Raw genomic sequence first — 26,226 nt, 5'->3', positions numbered from 1 at the left:
AAATTTATGTTTATATATATATATATATATAAATAAACATGTTGTTCACCAGCCCAATTTAAATTTGTAACCTAATAGATAATAGGACTCTAGCTTTGATGTAGTAAAGGTTTTCTTTTCCGCACGAGAGGTCAGGCCAATAATTGTTGTAATGGTTGGTCAGTAACTTTAGCAAACCATGTAGATTGTAGTGCAACTTGTTTCTTTGTATATATATATATATATATATGTGTGTGATGTTCCAGATGATGCCCTTGATATGAAGGTCAAAACGGCAAGTGCTCATTTTGGTTTATATTAAACTAAAGTTCTGCTCTAACACGGTAGTTATCTCCATAACTTTTATAATGTAAAAAAATTCATAATTTATTTTAAGTATTACAACACACACTATATATATATATCATCATCATCAAATTCCTGATATATACACCCTCAAGAGGTGTACAGGATATGATACTATTATATGAAAAATTTACATCATTACTAAATTCCCATCTACAATTTTCCTCCAAATCAGTCTGTTAAATGTCAAGACTCCAATATTATCAGGTCTTATATTTCTGTCTTCTAAGGCACTTTTTACTGTATCAATCCACCTAAATCTTGGTCTACCTATGGGTCTTTTTCCTGCCAACCTGGCAGAGAACACTTCTTTTGCTAATCTTTCTTCTCCCATTCTGCTTAAGTGACCATACCACCTGAGATTAGCTCTGCTAATGCATTCCTCGATGCTGACTATATCAAGTTCTTTCCTAATATCCTCGTTTTTAATATGATATTGCCATTGATGCCATCTGTTCATGCCCCTAATCTTTCTCAGGACTCTCATATCTGCAGTCTCTAGCGTTTGGTCAAGTGTTTTACTTGTAACCCAGCTCTCAGAACAATAAGTTAAAATTGATTTAAACACGGTCTTGTATACAGCTAAGTTAGTGTTTTGGCTAATTTCTCTCTTAGTAAATATGAATTTATTCAATTGACTTCCTACCATATCAGCTTTGTTGATACTGTTGTCTATTTCCATATTTAATTTTCAATGTGTCTGCCTATTTTCATTGTCTTTTTAATGCTGACCTTCATACCATATCTATTACAACAGCAATTCAATTTAGTCAGGGAATCTTGCAGACTTGTAGCGGATTTATTTAGAAGTATAACATCCACATAAAGCAAAGAGCTGAGATTAACAGCACCAATTTTGATATCAGGTTTAATACCAATTTCCTTCATAATGTGATCCATATACATAGTGAATAAGGGAGGATATTATGTACATCCCTGTCTGACACCAGATTTAACATTAAACCATCTTCCTGTACTTCCTTCAATTCAAACTGCTGACTTACAACTCAAATAAAGACTATGTATTGCTTGATATAATGCCCCATTAACACCATATAACTGTAGCATTTGGAATAGCTTCTCTCTCTCTTGGCACCTTGTCATATGCCTTTTCCAGATCAACAAAACTTAAATACAGATCTTTGTTATATTCCCATGATTTCTCAACTATCTGTCGTAAAGTTAAAATCTGATCCTGACAGTCTATTTGGCCTGAATCCAGCTTGTTGTTCACCAAGCTTCTTTTCCACAAACCTTCTCAACCGTTTCTCAAGTATACTTGCATAGATCTTCCCAGGAACACTCAGTAGGAAAATACCTCTGTAATTCACACAGTTCAGTTTTTATTTCCCTTTTTATATATGGGTACTATGAGAGCTCTACTCCAATCATGGGAATTCATCCCTTCTGAACTAAGCAGTGCAGCCAATGCAAGACTTTTATACCTCCATACTTGAGCATTTCTGATTGAATATCAACTACTCCTGCTGCCTTTCCACATTTCAGGCTTTTGATTTTTTCTACTTCATGTATGGATATGTATTCTTGACTGCATGCCTGGTCAGTGTTTTTTACCACTGTGCTGTCATCACTGCTTGTTTTATTTAGCAGTTTTTCAAAGTAATTACTCCATACTTCAAGGATATCTTTTTTTCTTCTAATTTCATGTCACCTTTATCATCTCTAATTCCTTTTACAGCACTCTTTCCTCCATTTCTGAGCTTCTTCAACAACATCCAGAATATCTTGTCACCTTCTTGATATTTATTTTCTCTGTTCTTGCCAAAGTCCTCCCATGACTTTTGTTTAGCCAATATTACACAGTGTTTAGCTTTCTTACATTTGTCTCTGTATTCTCTAAGAGCACAAGCTGACTTATTTGCCAGGAACTTTTGATATGCTTTCTTCTTTTCCTTCACTGTCTCTTTAACTTCCTGTGTTCGCCATGGAATTCTGATTTTTCTATCCTTGCAGACAACCTCACCACATGCCTCTCTGGCTGAATCAACCAGTGTTTTCTTCAGAGTTTGCCACTGAATCTCCAAGTTTTGGTTCTTGCTCTCAAACTCTTTCATTTTTTCTTCAATAATATTTGTGTATTTTAGTCTACAGTTTACATCTGAGAGCTGCTCAACTTTTATTCGCTTTAAAACTTTCTTACATGTTCTTCTTTTCAATATGAAATTCAATTTTATCCTGCTCAAGACTAAATGGTGATCACTTCCAATTTCAAATCCTCTGTACACTCTGGTGTTCTGCAATAGGGAGAAAACATTGCTATCAACAATAACATAGTCAATGAAACTTTTCTTATTCCTTGCCTCTTCTCTCCATGTGAATTTGTGCACATTTTTAGGTTGGAACATGGTGTTAGTAATAACCAGTCCATGTCCTGAGCAGAAATCCAACAGGTATTTGCCATTATTATTAGTTTTGCTCTTTTCTTCAAATTTTCACAAAATATTTTTGTACGTCTGACAATCATTTCCTACTCTGCTATTTAGATCACCAACAAGGACCAACTTTTCTTTTTCATTGTGTCAGTTGCTTTCTCTAAAGCTTCAAAAAATTCCTCCATTTCTACCTTAGTAGAACCTTCTGTGGTACCATAGGACAAATAAGTCTCATTGTCCAGTTCCTGACACAACCTCACCACAGGCCTCTCTGGCTGAATTAATCAGGTTTTTCTCCAAGGTTTGCCACTGAATCTCCAAGGTTTGGTTCCTGTTCTCAAACTCTTTCATTTTTTTCTTCAATAATCTTTGTGTATTTTAGCATACAGCTTACATCTGAGAGCTGCTGAACTTTTTATTCTCTTTAAAACTTTCTTACATGTTGTTCTTTTCAATATAAAATTTACTTTTATCCTGCTCAAGACTAAATAGTGATCACTTCCAATTTCAAATCTTCTGTACATTCTGGTGTCCTGCACCAGGGAGAAACATCACTATCAACAATAACGTAGTCAATGAGACTTTTCTTATTCCTTGTCTCTTCTCTCCATGTGAATTTGTGCACATTTTTACGTTGAAACATGGTGTTAGTAATAACCAGTCCGTGTCCTGAGCAGAAATCCAGTAGGTATTTGCTATTATTATTAGCTTTGCTATTTTCTCCAAATTTTCCCAAAACATTTTTGTATGTCTGACAATCATACTACTCTGCTACTTAGATCCGTAAGTAACAGAGTAGTATGATTGCTATTTAGATCCCCAACAAGGTCCAACTTTTCATTTTTCATTGTGTCAATTGCTTTCTCTAAAGACTCAAAAAATTCGCCCACTTCTACCTTAGTAGAACCTTCTTAGTAGAACTCTTAGTAGATGTGGGACCATAGGCACAAATAAGTCTCATTGTCCAGTTTCCCAATTCTTATATTTGCGCACATCACTACTTGAAATTGCCTGTCATTCAAGAAAATTAGCCTTGTATTTAGTGTTGAATATTATGGCTACTCCTTTTCTTTGAGTGTCATAGCCTGAAAATAACATTTTGTATTTATTGCTCAGAAAGATCTCACCAGTTTTTGTCTTTTTTGTTTCAGTCACCCCTATTATGTCGATGTGGTACTTATCTAATTCCTCAGCTAGCTCCATTTCTTTGCCATTCAGGCTTCTTATGTTGATAGTACCGATCTTAAACACTGGTAATTTTGAGTTGGGGTAAGTTTTAGGATTTGTTCCATTAGCTGACTTTTTGCTGTTTGCCCTGGTTCCCTGGCGAAAACAGCGGGGCCTTGTTTAAATGGGCGACGCCCCAGCCGGCATGAAATTCTGTCATGTTGTACCGTCATTTGAAATTTTGTTTTAAGCAAATAAGAATACAATTTGGTCGGCTAAATCCCAAATTGCCAGCTCATCCTTGTCCGTTCAGTATCCAGGTAGATACCTAACAGGGTGCACCACGAGAAGGTGAGGACTGGACATTAGTTCAGAAGACCTGGTCGGTTCTCTGTATTCCTTTGAAGGCTATATGGAGGTCTCCTCTCAGTTATATAGTTTTGACTGTTAAGCACCCCACTATATACATATAAGGATGTTGATTAACTGGATTATATTTCCCTGGATTTGAAACCAGCATCTTCAGAGCAAAACAACGTTACACTTTACAACAACGAGCAAGTGAAACAGTCCAAATTGTAATGGACAAAAGATCAAAAGTCCTAATTTGGTACCCTCTAATGCTGAATAAAGGAAGTATTACAGTTAAGTAGAAGTTGATCTTAAAATGACAGTCTCCCAAATTTAGCAGATTAATGCAACCATATAAGTTTAAGAGAATGCTTCATAGCCATTGCTTACTCTAAAAACAGTCTTTCTGTAATGACTTCTATGTAGCACAGTAGTTTTCTTCCATCTAATCCTGTGTAGTGTCCAAAGCATGGTCTGCCAATCCCAACTTGCTATAATGGTAGTGAATGTATTTCTTATGTTCTCCAAAGCAGATGCTAAGAGATCTTCCCATCTGTCTACAGTAGGGCTAAGTCATAGGGAACTTCATAAACTCCAGGATATGCTAGAGGATCGAGTTCGTTCTTTGATCCTCTTAGGAAAGAGGATCAAAGGTGTTAATTTGACATATCGTAACATGTCAAATTAGCATGTTGTTTTGCCTCTGTAGATGCTGGTTTGAAATCCAGTGAAATATAAATCAGTTAATAAACACTGTTATAATGTAGTTTTGTTTGGTGTTGTAATACCATTAAAATAAGTTATAAAGTCGGACAACACCTAAGCTTGCAACTAGATTAAACAAAATAAATACTTTTCTTTAATCTCTGACCATCCAAACTCTCCACTACTTTGAACAAATTCAACCCTTCCAAAATCTCGAATCACATGGGGAAGCAGAGTTAATTTTTTTGTTCTGCCTAAATATGAAGAAGATCCCTACAAAATGCTATCATCTAGCTCACTTTTTATTTTTAGTTTTCAATTTAATTTTTACTTCTTAATCTTTCAAAATCAAAATCCATAGTCTATTTGAAAGATTATATATTTGGTTACTGACAATTTGCATTTCAACCATTGGATATATATTTTTGCATTCACTGAACACTATGTCATTCCTACCTTCTGAAAAGACTCACAAAGATGTCCTTCTTTCATAACAATTTATAAAAAATTTTATACTAGTTAGAACTAAATTTAGCTTTAGGTTGGAATACAGAGGCAATTATCAAATAAGTTTTGCTAACCCGGTCTGTTAGTGTTTTTAACAAATTTTGCTTTAAATCATTCAGTTCACCACGGAACACTAAAATATATTCTATAACGATTCTTACCTTTATAAAATCTAGACAATGATTTCGAGAAACTAAGACAAATCGGCTCAGAGTAAAGTTGGTCAGAAATTTAGGTTCCGCCATTGTGAAACATCCATCTGCTGGTTCTGATTCTACAATTAAACCCTATATAATGAAAAAACAAAAATTAATTATATATATATGCATTAAAGAATACTAATTACATATTGCCTACATACAGCATACAAATTAACTGTTTTCCTAATTTATAAACCATGGAGTTGCATTTGCTTAATTCATTAAAAAACACTAGGTCAACAAGGTTCTGTAGAACCTTAGATGCTGAGGGTATAGTGTCTCTGCTTTGCGAGCAAGAGACTATGGGTCTGAATCCTACCATAGCATGGATGTTTGCTAAGTCCTTAGAAACTTCACCCAGTATGACTTGTTCATTAGAAGCTTAAATGTGTTCATAATAAAAACAACTTATTTTTTCCCTCTAGAGCAGAGGTTTCCAGTTGATTTAACTATGACCCATGAACATTTGCACTATTTAGATTTTCAAGCTTTCGTGACTGGATCATAAAAAAAGCTACTTGTTAAAAACAAAATTATCACTCAATTTACATATCAGAAAATATTTCTTTTCAATAACTATATTTTTATATGATGACTGATTCTCTTCCATCAAGACGGGTTGAGTACTTCATGAGTCCATCTTTTCCATTCTTCTCTTAATAAAGTCTTTCTTGAAAGATCTTCAAGGCTGTTGATCTTATCAGGTTTCTTAATATTAGTGATCCAGCTTATCATTGGTCTGTCCCCAGTCCGTTTGGTGGTTTTCTGTTCCTATAAGGTAATGTAAGGTAATCTCTCTCTCTGTTGATTCATTCTGTTTATATGCCCATGCCATTTTAATCTCTTTTTATTTAGTTTGACTAATATTAGTTCTTTGTGATCAGCTCATTCCTCACTATTTGATTGGTCTTTTTCTCAGTCCATTTAGTTTGGTTTATTTTTCATAAGCATTTTGATTCAAATGCTTGTATAATTTTATTTCTTCTTTTTTCTTTGTTATCCAACTTTCAGATCTGTAGAGGACCACAGGCAATACCACTGATTGTAAATTTTTAGTTTCAGCTGTTTACTTATTTTATTCCAAATTTTATTTAGCTTTCCTGTTACAGATCAACCTAAACCTAATGATTTATTGTTTTCATATAATTTAGATCTTCAGTGATAAGTGATCCCAAATAATTAAATTGAGTTACTTGTTCAATATATTTATTATCAATATCAATGTTAACTAGTTTCTTTTTTTCCCTATTGTCATTATTTTAGTTTTAGTGAAATTTATACCCATATTATATTTATCGCTAATTTGGTTTATTTTGCTGATCATGGATTTCAGATCTTCTTCACTGTTAATAAGGACTATATCATCCGCATATTTGATATGGGTGCTGTTAGTTCCATTTACTAAGAGGCCAGTACATTCTTCTAGAGCTTCCCCAACAACTTTACTTACATATATATTAAATAAGTATGGTGAAAGTAGACAGTCCTGCATAACTCCTTTTATTTCTTCTGTTTCCATCTTATTAAACTTCACTATTGCTTCTGTGTCTTGATAGTATTGCTTAATGTCCTGTCAGGTATTCTTCTCCCTCCAGGAGATTGACTACCATGTCCTATTCTGCGCCTCTCTGCTGCATTCCTCATATGAGAGATAGGTCCAGTCTTCTATATTTTTCATCCACTCCAGTCTTTGTCTTCCTCTTTCCCTCAACAGTTCCTTCGAGAAGTGTCCTTTGTAGACAATTATGTCTCAAAATATGTCCAAATAGCTGACTTTTCTCTTTTTAATTTCTTTCATCAGGCTCCTGTTTACGCCTACCATTTCTAGTACCTCTTCATTTGCCTTTCCATGATATCCTCATAATTCTTTGCAGCATCCATATTTCAAAGGCCTCCAGTTTTTTCACACTCAGATTGGTGAGTATCCATGTCTCTACTCCATATAATAACATAGACCATATGTAGCATTTGAAGATTCTTAGTCTTGTTTTCAGATTTAATTCTCTAGATGTTAGTAGATTTTTCATACTGTTGAAAGTTGACCTTGCAATTGCAATCCTTTTTCTAATTTCATCTTCTGTCCTGCCATTCTCTGTGGTCAAGTGTCCAAGGTATATGTATGTTTGCACTGTTCTAATTTATTTCCTTTTATATTGATGCATATTTTTGGTATTTCCTTTTCTCTTGAAATTATCATGTTTTTGTCTTTTTAAAGTTGAAACTGATTCAATACTGTTCGCTGTACTTGAGGGTTTCATCTATAAGAGTTTTGAGGCCATATTTGTTTTCAGCTAGAAGAACCGTGTCATCTGCATATCTTAGGTTTTTAATATTTCTGCCCCCACCTTGATTCCTTTGAGGTTACTAATTTTATTAAATATTTTTTCTGTGTACAGGTTAAAGAGAATCGGAGAAAAGACAGCCTTGTCTCACACCTTTCCGAACTGGGAATTCTGAGGTCTCTATTTATTCTCAAAGATGCAGTCTGTTTCCAGTAAAGATTAGTTAATAGCCTAATGTCTTTTCCATCCATGCCTATTTTTGAAAGGATTTCAATTAATTGTTCATGTTGGACATTGTCGAATGTCCTTTTTGTAATCTGTGAAGCAGAGGTACACATCTTTTTATTTTTCTAGATATCTTTCTATGATAGTTATGACGTTAAAAATACCTTCTCTTCTACCTACATTTTCTGTGAAACCACTTTGTGTTTCATTTATTTCTATGTTTATTTTTCTTTTATTTCTTTCAAGAATAACATATAGGAGGACTTTTGATACTTGACTGATTGTCCTGAACTCTTCACATCTTGTAGCTTTTGTTTTTTGGGGAATTGGAACGAAAATTGAGTGATTAATATCTTTGGGTAGAAATCCAGTCTCATATCTTTTATTGCATAATTTTGTTAGAAATTTCAGTCCTCCTTCATCGAGAGCCCTCAACCATTCTGCCAAGATGTTATCTATTCCTGCAGCTTGATGTGGTTTTAGTTTTCTGACAGCATTTTCAACTTCACAGAGTAAAATGGATGGTCCTTCTAAATCAGTCTGTTCAGGAATATCATTTCTTTATTGTTGTTCATATAATTTCCTTGTGTATTCAATCCATCTTATCACGATTTTTTTTTATCCATTAGAATATGGTCTATTGAGTCTCTAATGACACTTGCATGATTTGCAGTATTTGTCCTTGTCATTTCTCTGATCTTTTCATACATTTCTCTGCTTCTGTGTTTTCTATCAAGGTTTTCTATATCTATACATTTATTCTTAATCCATTCCTCTTTGGCTTTCCTGCATTCTTTTTTTATTTCTTTATTCATGCTTTTATATTCAGGTGTGTTCTTTAACTTTTTTTCTTTGTTCCATCAACGTTTTTCATTCATCCAAGGTTTATTCCTTTTCAATTGTGGGAGTGTATTTTTGGCTGCTTCATTGATGCTATTCTTGAATGTTTGCCAGTTCATGTTAATTTCATCAATTGGTGTTCTATTTTCTATGTGAGTTGGGGTGTCACACTTGTTGATTTTGTGAATTCTTTTATAAAGCAGTCTAACTTCTTGGTTGTTAAGTGAGTCTGAATTATAAGTTTCTCTTATGAATGGTTGGCTTGGTATCATAAGTTTTATTTTGATTTTTGCAATCACTGGGTTGTGGTCCAATCCTATGTCTGCTCCAGGATATGTTTTTGTTTGTGTTATTGCATTTTGGAATCTTTTGCTTATTATATAGTCAATTTGGTTTCTATAGATGTCCCCAGGGCTTATGCTTAATGAGATTAACAATATAGATCTATGTTAGTTTTTTCAAGGAATTTGATCATGTATTTTCTATCTATTGTATCGAAAGCCCGTGGAAGTCCTCCCAGTTGGCACCGTTGTAGTGCCAAAGGAAACAAGACTGAACTGGTGGGTGAAGGTTGTTCTGTGGCAAAAGAGACTTGTATGAGGTTGTGGTCCGAGTTACCAAGAGGAGAACTGACAAACACAGTATACCTGGAAAAGAAGCTTGTTAGGAAGAGGTCAAGTGTGTTGGCAAATTGGAAGAGGTTGTCAGAATAATCTGTGATAGGTCTCAGGTTATTCTGATGACAAATACCTCAGCATCCCTGCCTGCTTGGCCAAAGACACTGGAGAAGGGGAACCAATATGAATTGTGGATATTGAAGTACCCAAGAAGGATGATCTCACTATTGTGGTATTTCAACTGCAGAAAGTCAAGCTTAGATCCAATCAAACAATCCACCAACATTAATTTCCAAAAACAAAATTTCCACATTCACTTTACCAACATCCATGGTTTAAATAGCAATATAAATGATGTGCACCACCACCTACAATCATCTAAACCAGAAGTACTGTTCCTATCCAACTGGCAACTCAACTGCCGAACTACACATTATACAGGTCTTTCCACTACAAGGGTGGCACTCATGCATTCATCAGAACTGACATACCATGCCAGAGACTGCACATTCTTGAATCCCCACTGTTTGATCTGCTTCGGAGAGTGATAGAGAAAGCTTATGAAAAGGGCAGGTTGGTTTGGTATAGAAATTTGAGCCAAAGCAAACCAAATGGTGGGGATTCAAGAATGTGCAGTCTCTGGAATGGTATGTCAGTTCTGATTAATGCACAAGTGCAGCCCTTGTGGCAGAAAGACCTGTAATGTGTAGTTTGGGCAGTTGAGGGTGCCAATTGGGGTTCTGATAAGTACTTCTGTTTTAGATGATGGTAGGTGGTGATGCACATAGTTTATATTGCTGTTTAAAGCATGGATGTTGGTGAAGTGGATGTGGAAAGTTTGTTTTTGGAAATAATGTTGGTGGATTGTTTGATTGGATTTTGATGTTTTTTGTGGGTGGATTTCTTGTTTTTTATAACTATTTAGAGTTTAGAAGATATGTCTTCTATTTAGAAAATAAGCAGAAATGCAATGGAACCTTGTCTGGGCTACAGAGAGGATGTTTCACAACTTCAGCTTGATTCCTCAGCTTGAAGTGATTACATTTAGGCGTGGCCTTGCGTTGTTAAATTGACAAAACAACAGCCATTCCTTGGCTCTAACACAATTTGTTGCCTAGGTGTTAATCCAATGTTTACTTTCAATGCTAATTGTCAAATAATCAGAGATGATTTTGTTGCCAATTGTCTCTGATTAACTGCAAAGCTTTCTACATATGGAAACAATTAGCTACAGTTTTCAACACTTCATGATCTGTCATTCAGGTCAAGTACACCATCCTGTTCATTATTCCTCATACCAAGTAACATACATTACTTGCATCTACAACTGCTTCATGAGAGAAACTTGTAATCAGCAGTAAATTTCAACAGCACTCCTTTTTGCATAAAACTTTGATCACTATTTGATTACTTTGATAGTAATTAGCTTCTGGTTATTTTTCTTCTTGCAAATATAGAAAACTGAAAAGTAGGATTGCTCCCGAGTCCATGGATGCTGCAAGTTAAATAATGGAAGATATGATAAGGAAATATCCTGCTAATTAGTTTTTTTTAATATCTGCCTTAGGATAAATCTATCAAGGGAATACAAAAATACTTTTCCTGATATCCTTATGAATACAATAAGAAGCTGATTAAAATTATTAATAGAAAGAAATCAGCTCTTCAGAAAATATTCCAAAGATTCGGAATGAACTGTATATTAGAAACTGGAATGAAATGTTGGAGCTGAAGGCAGTTTGCAAAAAGTCTGTATGTCTTCTTCTTCTATTATGAGATTTGGATATAAAACCTGCTCAGGAAAGGCTTGTTGAAAGTTTCTTAGCCTATACACTACATTCATTTGCTACAGGACTTGTGGTCTCATTATTATCATCTCAGAACCTCCAGAGGATTAAGGACTTGATGAGGGAGGTTATATATCACACAAGCCAGCTGTCATACTATTCCTTATCTTTCTCATGTTAACCCCAGTCTTTAGTCCACATACTCACAATCTATCCTCAAAATCTAAATTCCATAATCCCAATACAATCTTTGTAACTTTTCTTTGCCCCTTTCTACATCATCTTTATCCCCTCGGAACCCAGGAGGCCAAATATATGCACAGAGCCTTGTAAAGAGGCAAAATTACTTCCTCATCCTTACATGTGAAGGTTAGCTTCAACAAAGCAATTATCCTCTGCATTGTGTTTGTAATTTTTGCTATGTGACCTCTGAATTTCACACCATTACACCAAGATCCATAGCTTCAGTTGTAGCTGTTAATATGCCGTTGGAAATCTCATCACACCAAAGTACGACTTGCACTCACTAACATTAAACTAATAGCCATTCTCATTTGCCCAAATTTCTAGTTTATTCAAATCATTCTGCAAGTGCTGATATCAGTAGCATCCCAGATTGCCTTGCATATCTTTGCATAATCAACAAACAACTGACCTGGAGGTCATCTTAAATCTGGCGGATTCACACCCACCGTATACCACTTTTTGATAACTGTCTGTTAACCATTCACTTATCCAAGTCAAGAGTTTATATTTCAAACCCTTATTCTCCAGTAACAGTCTTTCATGTGGTATCTTATCGAATGCCTTAGTAAAATCTAATAGTATCATTGTTATAAAATGTGACCTTCTGTTAGTAAACCTAACCCATGCTGTTCCTTGCAGAATATAGTTTGTCTGTCTACCCATTTTTGTATGAGAGTTCTTGCCAACTTAACTAAAATTCTTGTGTAGGAAAGATTAAAAAACTGGATTGCGTAATACTGAATTCTGAAACTATTCATGATAAGGAAGCCTACTCATTTGCTGTGAAATCAGTATAATCTTTAGTAGAAATACTTGTTTACTTCATGTCTGAATACTTTGAAAGAGTAAATAATTAGCTAAACCTATAGAACAGCTTGAAGTTTTTAAATAACAAAAAAAAAACGATTGCAAGCAACTGAAAAAGTGTTTATAAAGCTTTTTTTTTTTTTTTACAAAGTAACACCATTCATTATCACAGCAAATGAAAGTTGTGATGATAAAGATGAGGATATAAAAAACAACTTATGAAGTATCAAGACTAATAAATAAATAAAAATAATAAAATATCACACCGATTGATGTCACGGGATTGGGAAAAAAGTGAAGCAGCATTTAGAGAACTACAGGAAGGATAAAAATAATAATAATAAGCAGCAAAATGAGTCAAAATATCAGAGCATGTAAAGATATCACTGAGTGATAATCAGTTAAGTAAGGGTGAATATTTATATAAAAAAAGTATGTAATATGATAGCCAATTCATTTATAAAACATGCCACTGATGACTAGATTACTACTTCCAAGTTTCTAGGAGCAAAAATCAAACATTTAACAAATGTTATAGAAAAACAGCAAACAGATAGTAGTTCTCACAAATACAAATGATTTAACTAGTGATAAATAAAGTATAAGAAAAAGCACGAAAGGATTGTTGGAAGAATGAAAGTGAAAATCACTGGTCTTCTATCATGATGTGATAGCAATGAATTAGGCACTGTGATGGCAAACAATTCAATATACTAGCTGTATTGAAGGAATAGTTGCGAGTTTTTCGGAGTGTGGAGAGTTTGATGGATTTATATAAGAAACAAGGCATGCACTTGAGTGCATATGATATCAACATAGAAAAATTACTTATTGGTATGAGACCTAATATAGAGAATGAGGAAAATTGGATTATTATTATTATTTGTCACCTCCAGGGAGTCCAAGAACTCATCGAGGGAGGGTATCCACTCTACAGCTCTATCTCCACCACTTACAATCCACCAACTGACCACAACTACACCAACATCTATCGCCGATCACCACCACTAGTATTTCCACAGATAATCACAAACATCTATGCCCATGGCGGGATTCGAGCCTACAGCCTTTCGGCTGGGGAGCGAATACGCTAACCATTCGGCCAGCCTGGCTGGCCGAGTGGTTAGCGTTTCTTATATTATGTCAGGAGGAATGGTGAATACCTATGAATGTGCATGGTAAGCAAGGCAAGTATAATCAAAGGATGACTGTGCTCATTAGGTTCAAAATTATTAAGGAACATGCAAGGATATCTCTCCATCAGTAGGGTATAAAATACAAATAAAAATCTGCAAGTTGTCCAACTGAACCAAGGGCTACAAAGTAAATACAAAAAGAAGAATGGAGTTAACATATATCTGTATACAAACACCGGGAGTATATCAGAACAAATGGGGTTGAGTTTGTTACCTTAGGAATACACTGTGGCCTCATGTCAATGAGAACCGACACTTGCAGGCAGTTATTTCTAAATGGGGGATAGGTAAAAGGTACAGTATAGGTAAAAGGTACAGGAGAGAAAGGGGTGTGCTGCTAATGATATGAATCCAATCAGAGTAGCAAGCTATGAATGCAATGTTAGTAAGAATGTTCCATGAAGTATGAAGTAACAATGTTGAGAAACTTGGAGCATAATGATCTTTGTATATGAATAGACACGAGAATACATAATAAATATGTAAATTTCTGTGCTTTAGCATTCTGTAGACAGCTTCCGGTATTAAGACCAAGTTTTAAGATAAATAATGAGTTTAATAAAATATAACCTATAAGTTTCGCAAGTCGTCAGACTTGCAACGTCATTGGTATTAGCAAAAGTTGTACAGAAAAGAAAGCAGAAACAACTTTTGCTAATGCCCCTGAAAAGTCTGACAACTTATGAATCTTGTAGGATATATTTTATTTAACTTGTTATTTATCTTAAAATATGTGGTCTCAATGCCGGAAGCTGTCTACAAGAATATATAAGATACACTAGTGGAGTAAGCATGTTCTCAACCAGGTTTCTCAGATTTTTTAATAATGATATATTTTTAGCATTCTTTTAATCTTCCACAGAGTATCTGGTGTGTCCAGATTGAAAGGTGGCAATCACAGGGCATTTGGTAAACTAAGAAGAAAAAAAGAGTGTTTATCATCAAAAGAAGGAAGCCACGAGGAGTTTGTTGATGGGAGGGGGGGGAGGGGGGATATGTAGATAGTATCTCTTGAAGATTTCTAACATCAGTTCAGAGATACCCGAAATATAAAGAATTGAAACTCTCATCCTAAAGAATAACATTGACCTGACACTTCTCTTCGGCTAACCAGCTTCCTTACACACTCTTTTTTTCTGTTGATGCCACTCATGTTGATAGTGCCCATCTTGAATTCTGGTGATGATGATTTGGAGTTCCAATAGCAGATTTTTCACCATTCACCCTGGTTCCCTGATGAAAACTACACTAGTGTTTAATTAGATGATGCCCCATTCAACATGGAATTCCATTATATTGGCCCATCATTTTGATTTAAGCCAATAAGAATACAATTGTCAACTAAATTACAGATCATTAATGGCACATTCTCATTCATCCAGTATCCAGGTGGATATTTATTAACAAGGTGTACCATGGGAATTTGAGGATTGGACATTATGTCAGAAGCTCCAGTCAGTTTTCAACATTCTATAAAAGGCTGTGTGAAGGTCTCCTCCCAGTTATCTAGCTCTGGTCCTTAAGCCAACCTCACTAATTTTTCTCTTATTACAAATATTTCTAAGCAATTGGTTTCCCACTATACCAGCATAATTTAATTTTATAACATCAATATAGTAATCTACAATTTATCAGATCTTCAAAACAACAATCCTTCAATTAGCCAACCCTTACCTCGACATCAGATTCCTGAAAGGCAGGATTACATTCTGAATGGATGTTATCCCTTTCCCAGACTCGACCACATTTGGGTTTTCACAGCTTCTCTAGTTGGAGTAAATTCCAATTAGGTCCTGCAAAGTCATCATGATTTTGCTTACTAGGGAAAAAATGGCTATTGCAATGTTCAGCATCCAGAGTAGGGTATTCAGTTTCTGTTCATCTCCGTCAAATTATGCATATGTTCATTCACAACACAGTTGATATTTTCAATGATTCTGCATATTTTCATTGTCTTTGTTTTTTTTATTGCTGACCTTCATACCATATCTATTACAACAGCGATTCAATTTAGTCAGAGAATCTTACAGACTTGTAGCGGATTTATTTAGAAGTATAACATCATCCGCATAAAGCAAAGAGCTGACATTAACATCTCCAATTTTGATATGTTTAATACCACTTTCCTTCATAATGTGATCCATATAGATAATAAATAACAGAGGGGATAATGTACATCCGTGTCTCACACCAGATTTAACATTAAACCATCTTCCTGTACTTCCTTCAATTCTAACTGCTGACTTACAACTCAAATAAAAACTAAGTATTGCTTGATATAATGGCCCATTGACACCATATAACTGCAGCATTTTGAATAGCTTCTCTCTTGGCACCTTGTCATATGCCTTCTTCAAATGGACAAAACTTAAATATAGATCTTTGTTATATTCCCATGCTTTATCGACTATTTGTCATAAAGTGAAGATCTGATTGTGACAGCCTCTATTTTGCCTGAATCTAGCTTGTTCTTCACCAAGCTTTTCTTCCACAATTCTTCTCAACCGTTTCTCAAGTATACTTGCATAGATCTTCCAAGGAACACTCAGTAGGGAAATACCTCTGTAATTCTCACATTCAGTTTTATTTTCCTTTTTATATATGGGTACTATGAGAGCTCTACTCCAATCATGGGAATTCGTCCGTCTGTCCAGGCTTTCTGAACTATGCAGTGCAGCCACTGGAAGACTCTTATACCACAATACTTCAGCATTTCTGGTCGAATATCATCTAGTCCTGATGCCTTTCCACATTTCAAGCCTTTGATGGCATTTTCTATTTCAAGTATGGATATGTATTCCTGATTGCATGCCTGGTCAGTGTTTTTTAACCACTATGCTGTCATCACTGCTTGTTTCATTTAGCAGTTTTTCAAAGTAATTACTCCATACTTCAAGGATATCTTTTTCTTCCGTTTTCATGTCACCTTTATCATCTCTAACTCCTTTCACAGCACTCTTTCCTCCATTCCTAAGCTTCTTCAACAACCTCCAGAATATTTTGCCAAAGTCCTGCCATGACTTTTGTTTAGCTAGTTTTACACAGTGTTTAGCATTCTTGCATTTGTCTCTGTATTCTCTAAGAGCACAAGCTGACTTATTTGACAGGAACTTTTGATATACTTTCTTCTTTTCCTTCACTGCCTCTTTAACTTCCTGTGTCCACCATGGAGTTCTGATTTTTTTTATCCTTGCAGACAACCTCACCACATGCCTCTCTGATAGAATCAATCAATGTTTTCTTCAGAGTTTCCCACTGAATCTCCAAGGTTTTATTCCTATTCTCAAACTTTTTCATTTTTTCTTCAATAATCTTTGTGTATTTTAGTCTACAGTTCACATCTGAGAGTTGCTCAACTTTTATTCGCTTTAAAACTTTTTACATGTTATTTTTTTCAACATGAAATTCAATTTTATCCTGCTCAAGACTAAATAGTGATCACTTCCAATTTCAAATCCTCTGTACACTCTGGTGTCCTGCACCAGGGAGAAAACATCACTATCAACAATAACAGTCAATGAGACTTTTCTTATTCCTAGCCTCTTCTCTCCATGTGAATTTGTGCACATTTTTATGTTGGAACATGGTGTTAGTAATAACCAGTCCATGTCCTGAGCAGAAATCCAACAGATATTTGCCATTATTATTAGCTTTGCTCTTTTCTCCAAATTTTCCCAAAATATTTCTGTATGTCTCCCAATCATTTCCTAGTCTGCTATTTAGATCCCCAACAAGAACCAACTTTTCCTTTTTCATTGTGTCTGTTGCTTTTTCTAAAGCATCAAAAAATTCCTCCACTTCTACCTTAGTAGAACCTTCTGTGGGACCATAGGCACAAATAAGTCTCATTGTCCAGTTCCCCATTCTCATATTTGCCCACATTACTCTACTTGAGACTGACTGCCATTCAAGAAGATTAGCCTCGTATTTTGTGCTGAATACTATGGCTACTCCTTTTCCTTGATTAAAATTAATCAAATGATTAATCAAAAATACAGCCATACTACATGAAGGGTAGGGAAAAACAACTTCAGGCCATTATTTGCCATTTGTTTTTTTAATTTTTAAGTACTATTTAAAGTAATTATGCTTAATATACATGAATGTACCATATCTATTATTTTTTTATTTTGTTATGCTATGTTTACTTGCATTTTGACAACAAGGAAAATTTAATTAAGTTTTTTTCGGAAGTCAAAATCGTGGACTGAAGTTGTTTTTCCCCTGCACCCTTCAAATGGATATAATCTTAAAATAACTCAAAAAAATCATCAGTCATCTTCCCACACATCAACCCAGACAAGAAGAAGTCCATAAGATTCCCATACCTTACGTCAACGGCATCTCCGAACGTCTTTCAAAAATTATGAAGAAATACAATTTTGCCACCACTTACAAACCTATAAACCAAATTTATAACTTGTTACCTTCTCCTAAGGGCAAGCTCTCACCTCTGATGTTACCTGGCATTTATGACATCCCATGCTCCTGCAAACTGTCTTACTTTGGTCAGATAGGTAGATCTCTTCTACCTATCAGAAACGCATCTCAGGACATCAAGACCACATTCGTCTTTTCAAACTATAGAAATCTGATCTTTCCAAAACAGAGTTGAAAATCCAAACCATAGGATCCATTGGGAGAAGTCGGAACTTTTACACAGATCTTTATATAAATATGAACATTTATATAAAGAAAGTGCTGAAGTTCTACTACACAGACTAAATTTAAACCGCAACGACGTCCTTACTATTCCTGAAGTATTGGAAATTGTCACACAAAATTGCGTAAAATAATCTTTTATATATATATATATATATATATATATTTTTTTTTTTTTTTTTTCATTTATATTTAATTTACTCCTATAACACATTACTGCACACATATTGAGATTCCATTGTAATCATGCACGCTAACTGTATGTTATTCCTAGTATTGTTTGAACTACTGTACTGATGATATCCCATGATACTTGGTCATTACTGTGGTTAGTACATGTGTTTTTTAGTGATGAATTCACTACAGGTTTCGTTATATAAAAACCATATTTGTTATAAATGGATGAAAAATTTGAACCAAGAACTGCATAAAAAGAAAGCATTGTAGATTCAATATCAGGAAGATCATGATAAGATCCAGGTGTCAAAAGCAAAGGGGAATTCATGAGAATTTTTTTTACTATGTGGCAACTAAAAGAAAAAAATGATGGAATAACCTTATGAATGTGAATGGTAGGAAAATGAAAAATGCTTCAGAGGTAACTAAACTATGAAAGGGCCTGATTTAAACATAGCAGTGAGAATGAATAGGATATCATAAAGGGTGCTGAAAGAATGTGCAACAGAATGAGTTGTACCTATTACTTGGTTCTTCAATATCAGTCTCAAAATGAGACTAATTCTTAATGAATGGAAGGGGAATAAAACATCTTCATTACATAGTGGTAGAATCAGGACAGAAATAGCCAATTACAATAGCCTCTCACTCTATGACCCTAACTCCCATCCGTTTATGAAAGGTACAAATATTCCATTATGAACATACTGGAAAATAACTCATTTTCCAATGTCCAGCATTTATTCATATAATTATGAATAAATGCTGGACCACAGAAGAAAGGGTGATCAGGATGCACATCCTTCAACTCAAAGTTAATGATTGAATGAGATATAACAGCACACAACTGAGAATGAAACATTTTAATTGGTTTGATTTCTAATTAATAAAATCAACATGGTTTCTTTTTTACTCAATGACTAAGTTTTCTGATGACTGAATATGTATTTGTATCCAATGATTGAGTAAATATGCATGCAAAATATTGTATACATATTTACGTTAAACAATCACTGTGCCCAGGTCACTTCACGAGCAGGGAAGGCCGATGATTAAGGCCAACTGTTGTACTTTGCCTTGCTCTTCATTTATCGTCGATACAGTTTAGAATTATTTACAATGCAGTACACATTATTTATGCCCTCAACAAATGTCCAGTAAGAGGAAAAGTGAATTTAAGAATACAAATCCCAAAAGAAGTAAAAAAGAATTAAATTAGAAGAAGCAAGAAAGTTTTAGGCGTCTATCATTCCAGATTTTTAAATTTAAAAATCTGGAATGAAATTAATGGAACTTGCTCCAAGTTTCATTTAATCCATTTTACGATAGACATCTTGAAGAATATGCAAAGATTTTAGATATTACAAAGTTTGGATTATTTCTAGGAAAGTAATCCCAATGCATGACACTGAGCTTATGAGAAATTACAGTTCAATGTACAATGGCTTGATTAATGACATTCCTCCAGAAACCAATTATCATTAAAACAGTGATCTATATAGAGACCAATCACCATCTCTGGAGTGCTCATTAAGGTGTTGAAATTTATTTAGCACTCCGATCATCTACAGAAGACAGCAAGGCTTTGGTAAGAGTAAGTATAAAATGTGAGCAGACTGATAAAGTGACTGCAAAGTTGGATACAAGGGATGAATATGCCACAATACTTTTGGGCTTTGCTAAGGCATTTAGCAGGATTCTATTCTAGAGTTTATATAAACTGAATGTGATGGATATGTAAAATAAGCTTGTGGCATAAATAGGAGAGTATCCATCTGGAAATTATTCTGATACCTGTCAGAATAATCTTGAATTATTCTGACACATATCAGAATAATTTGTAGATGCAACAAATCTAATAGGAGGGGGATAACCAATGCAGTACAGAACTCCACTGTTATTTGATTAAAAAATATAACTTATTGGAATGCTTATGGCTCAAAGCTCTATAACTAGGAGGAGACCTCCACGTAGCACCTTAAAGAATGCAGAGAACCGACTGGGGCTTCTGACCTAATGTCCAATCCTCACATTCTCATGGTGCATCCTGTTAGATATCTACCTAGATACTGAACGAACAAGGATGGGCTGGCAATTTCAGATTTATCCAACCAAATTGTATTCTTATTGGCTTAAATCACAATGTAAAATGATGGTACAACATGAGAGAATTTCATGCTGGCTGGGGCACTGCTTGGTTAAACAAGGCTCTGTTGTAAGACTATTACACTTTTTTTATAAAATCTTTATCAAGTAGCTTTATTTTTATCCTCCTACATGTTTCGCCAATCTGTTTCTATTGGCATCCTCAGGGAATACAAATCAGTAAGCACAAAATGAAGGTTACAGACTAGGTTATAACCGATGGTTCTAAATCATACAAAAATTGGTATTGTGCTTGACAATGTGTGTGTCTCGTTAACGTGATTTATTCGTGATGACTCATGATGTAATTGTTATGAAAGTTCATTTCTTTGATATTTAATGATCTGATAAAAGTTTTCCAAATTTCTGGTAAAATTAGACCTTGATTCTTGTTTAGGTTTTCAGTTTTACGGACGACTGTAGCTGCTTCTTTAAAGGTTCTTGAATGGTAGTTATCTTCTATGTATGGCATAAGGCTCTTATCCCACTCAATGTGAAAACTTTTATCAGATCATTTAAATATCAAAGAAATGAACTTTCATAACAATTACGTCATGAGTCATCACGAATAAATCACGTTAACGAGACACGCACAATACCAATTTTTGTATGATTTAGAACCATCGGTTATAACCTAGTCTGTAACCTTCATTTTGTGCTTACTGATTTGTATTCCCTGAGGATGCCAATAGAAACAGATTGGCGAAACATGTAGGAGGATAAAAATAAAGCTACTTGATAAAGATTTTATAAAAAAGTGTAATATTCTTATGAATAATTGTCAAGAAAAAATTCAACATAAGGCTCTGTTGTTTTCACCAGGGAACAAGGGTGAACAGCACAAAGTCAACTACTGGAACAAATCCCAGAACACATCCCAACTCAACATCAGCAGAGTTCAAGATTGGTACTATCAACATAAGAAGCATCAATGGAAAAGAAAAGGAACTAGCAGGAGAATTGGATAACTACCAGATCGACATAATAGATGCGACTGAAACAATGAAGACAAAAAAAAAAAAAAAGTGAGATCTTTCTAAGCCACAAATACAAAATGGTGACATAAAATATCACATTGTGTCATTAAGTGTTCATGGTAAGATTTATGCAAGTATACTTGAGAAAGAGCTAAGCAAAATTGTGGAAGGGAAGCATGATGAACAAACTGAATTCAGGCCAAACAGAGGTTGGTTGTCAGGATCAGATTTTCACTTTAAGACAAACAGTTGAGAAATCTTGGACATATAACAAAGATTTGTATTTAAGTTTCACAGATCTGGAAAAGGCATATGACAAGATGCCAAGAGGAAAGCTCTTCAAAACACTAGTCATGTGTGTAAATGGGACACTATATCATACAATAAATACTTTCTATTTGAGCTATAAGTCAGCAGTTAGAACTGAAGGAGGTACAGGAAGATGGTCTGATATTAAATTAGATGGAAGACAAGGATGCACATTATCCTCTCTGTTATTCATTATCTATATATGGATCACATTATGAAAGAAAGTGGTATTAAATCTGATATCAAAATTGGCAATATTAATCTTAGCTCTTTACTTTATGTTATAATTCTGAATAAATCCAGCGCAAGTCAACAAGATTCCCTGACTAAATTGAATAACTCTTGTAATAAATTTGGTAGGAAAATCAACAATAAAAAAGAAAGACAATGAAAATGGGAAGAAACATTGAAAATAACTGTATCCCGAATGGTGAACCTATAGAACAAGAAAAACATTTCAGCTCTTTAGGCACAATATTTAGTGAAGATAGCAAATTAAATATGGAAATAGACAAAAGAATTAGTAAAGCTGGTATAGTAGGAAGCCAGCTGAATAAATTAATATGGAATAAGAGAGAAATTAGTCAGATCACTGTCTTGTATGCAGAAAATTAGTTGCATACAATACAGGATTCAAACCAATTTTAACTTATGGATCTGAGAGTTGGGTTAGAAATAAAACTCTTGATCAAAGACTGGAGACCACAGATATGAGAGTCTTGAGAAAGATTAGGGGATTGAACAGATGGCATCAATGGCAGTATTATAAAAATAATGACAATATTAGGAAAGAATTTGCCATTGTTAGCATTCAGGAAGGCGTTGGCAGAGATAATCTCAGACAGCATTGTCAGAGTACAAAATTACAACTGTGAAATGCACATACCACTCAACTAAATTATTATAGGGACAAATCAAATTGTAACTGAAAATTAACTAATATAGCATCTCTCCATTGACTAAATAACTAGACTTAATTTTGAGAATTCAGGTTATCAGGTCTCAGAATGAGTCTCCCAGGTCTTTGACAAATGAATGCAGCCATACCTGTTGAGATTGGTGGAGCATACAGAGTGTGATCTGCCAGTCATGACTTGCCCATTCATGGCAAGGAGGAGGGTGCGCCAATGAATTTTTTTCAACTTTTTCTTTTGGTGCCAAAAGAAAAAGTTGAAAAAAAAAAAAAAACACCAGAAACATTTCCAAAAATCTTTATGTAATTAAATTTATTATTATTATTTTTTAATGTTGGGTCGTGTCTTCTATTTCTATGTTCGTTATATGCTCCTTATGAATTAGCGGTCACATAAGGTGGGAATACCCTATAGCGCTTGAGAATCCTGGGCGTTGTGAACACAGGGCGAATGAAGTAGTGCTCGGGAGCTACTTCGTTTGCCCGAGTCGGACCACAGGAAACCATGGGTATCATGTATTGGCGATCGCTGCAGATGCTCGGTCATAGCTCATACACAATGCATAGTGTGTATTCTCAAATCGTATACTCAACTCGATTCCCCCCCCCCCCCAAGATCAAATCCTGAGTGTGCCACTGACTAAATTGATAACAGAAAAATGAGTAATCTCTTTAAGGACACACCTACCTCTACTTAACAGATTATAGGTTGGGATACTACCAAATCTCAAAAGAAAAAAAAAAGTATAAATTATTGAGAAAAAAAAAAGTTACATTTTAATCCAAAAAGACGACTAAAAAGTTAAAACCTTATCATGTGAAACCACCCTTGATATATGGTTTTAAAAAATTCACAAACTTCATATCCCTCTCCTTTATTGACATCAATTTCCTCCCTCAGAGGTACCTCTCTCTCTCTCCCACATCTATTAAAAATTCACTTCACTTTACGACATTAACAGAAAATTTAACACTGACAGATTCTGACATTATGGTCAACTTTGATATTACATCACTCTTTATCAATGTACTGACAGATCCTTTGACCTCATTAAGCCATATTTCCCTTCTAACATATCTGAAGTATTCAGATTCAACATTTATTCTTGTTATTTCTCATGAAAAGGTAAAATATACAAAACTGGAGGGGACTACAATGGGTTCCCCTCTTTCCTGCGACTAATCAACTTCTACATGGAATATTTTGAAAACCTAGAGCACTCAACACAGCTATACTTAAAAGAACGGTTTGGCTTTGCTATGTTAATGTGTTTGCTATCTGGCCTCATGGTCTACACACACATTGGGGCACATTTTCAGCAGAGCTAAACAGCCAACATCAGAAAATACATTTCGTGATGGAAAAAATAAAATAACTTCTTCCCTTTCTAGACACACCAGTGACTTTATAAAAAATCCACATATAGGATGGTATTTACATAATAATCACATCAACACCCTTCCCAGCAGTATGGCATCCTCAAAACACTTACTGAGCCATGGCTATTTGTCCAAATGTAACAGCCCTTGAAATTGAGCTCAATGACCTTTGCAACATTTTTTATTGCCAATAGACACAGTTAGAAAAGATAGCTGAAGTTTTCTGCAGATATCTCCAAAACACTTTCAAACCATGCATTCAGTAAGCTGCCTTCAGTTGTTCTCCTAAAGATAAATTTCATCCTCTTATACATTCTGGATGTGCAAGATTATGAAGTTGATCTTCTTGAGGAGTTCCTTGTGCCTGAAGTCTGGCTTATTTTGGACAGACTGATAGACCAGTAAACATCCACCTTGAAGAACACAAGAATTACATCCACAATTAGTATGGCAACTCAGGATTCACAGACCATGCTCTGCATACTCATTCACATAGGATTAAATGGAAGAAGACATTGGTTTTTGCAGAGACGTTATTATACACCCTCTGTCCACAAAGAAACCGAACTTTTCTAGCGCCACTAGTTCGAAAATACAACTAGTGGCGCCACCTGTTGTATCTTTTTGTTGTCGAAAGCAGCAACCTTCATTAGTGTTGTATTAACTGTTTATGACATTTGTTTCATTAGAAGCAGAGTTACAGTGCCAAGAATGACAGTGTTTTGACGAACGGTTGGAAAATGAATTTCAAACAGAGAGCTGTGATTGACTTTTGTGTTAAACTTGATAAAAGTTTTAACAAAATGCATCAAAAAGCATATACTGATGAATGCTTACTCCTGTACTCAAGTTTACGAGTGGTTTAAGCAATTTCCAAGTGGTTGTGAGATGCTTGAGGATGACAAAAAGCCGGGCCGTCCAAAAACTGGACTGAGTGAAGTTAATATCCAAAAAGTGCATGATTTCATCAAAGAATAATCCAAAATCGTCTGTGAGATTTATTGAAGATGAATTGGGGATTCCAAAATCAATGGACACATTTTGACCGAGAGTTTGGACCTCCATAAATTGAATTGGGGATTTGTTCCCCACAAGTTGACTGACGACTAAAAAATGTATCGAATTGAACACTGCAAGGACCTCATTAAAACCGCTCGTAAGGACCCAAACTTCCTTGAAACAATCATTACTGATGACGAAACATGGTGTTTTGAGTATGAGCCTGAAACAAAATGCCAGAGTGCTGAGTGGAGACCACCAGAAGAGGGGCATCCAAAAAAAAAGTCGCTTGGAGAAGTCAAAAGTAAAGACAAAGGCTGATTTGTTTCTACGATCCACAAAGAATTCGTTCCGCCTGCCCAAAACGGTCAATGGCGAGTTTTATCTCGAAGTTTTGAAGTGACTGATAGCGAGAATTCGTTGCGTACGGCATGAATATCGTGATGCAGGCAGCTGGTCACTTTTGCACGATAATGCACCATCTCATTGTTCGAACATTGTGAGACAGTTTTTGAGCAAAAACCAAGTTTGTGTGTTTCCATATTCCCATATTCACTTGATTTAGCACCCTGTGACTTCTTTCTCTCCCCCTGACTTCATTTGCCAATGAAAGGAAAGCGATACGACAACACTGAAAATGTTCAAGCAGCAGTAACCACGACCCTTAACAGTATCCCAAAAACCGATATAAAAACTCATTTAACAAATTAACTACCATGCCAAATGCTGTATTGAAGCTGAGGGAGAATATATTGATTGAAATAAATTATTTGAATAATTATAATTGGCCTGTGTTTTATTTTCTATCAAAAGCTTGGTTTCTTTTTGGACGGAGAGTGTAGATCTGAGAGACTATTTTTAGAATCAGCACTGGCTATGAATTACTCCCAACTTCAAATATGGCTGCATTAATTTTCTAAAGATCTGGGGGACAGTCATTCTGAGACCAGATAGCTGGACTTCTTCAAATTAACTTTATGGTCATCCAATCCATAC

At 35.0% G+C, this 26,226-nt stretch overlaps 1 protein-coding gene across 1 annotated transcript in view; it reads right to left on the bottom strand.

The window, feature by feature from the left end:
• Window positions 1-26,226, bottom strand: part of LOC150100499 (E3 ubiquitin-protein ligase RNF13-like) — a 249,565-nt gene that overhangs the window by 143,470 nt on the left and 79,869 nt on the right. Inside the window, exon 5 of the mRNA XM_090403100.1 lies at window positions 5,630-5,755. Within this exon, the coding sequence (XP_090259226.1) occupies window positions 5,630-5,755 (126 nt within the window). The remainder of the gene's footprint in view (window positions 1-5,629; window positions 5,756-26,226) is intronic.

Source organism: Typopeltis vanoorti, chromosome 13 (genome assembly GCF_054136105.1).
Source record: "Typopeltis vanoorti isolate ZY-2024b chromosome 13, IOZ_Tvanoo_1.0, whole genome shotgun sequence".
NCBI lineage: Eukaryota > Metazoa > Arthropoda > Arachnida > Uropygi > Thelyphonidae > Typopeltis > Typopeltis vanoorti.
Note: the sequence above shows the minus strand (reverse complement) of the source record. Positions and strands in the feature narration are given on the sequence as shown.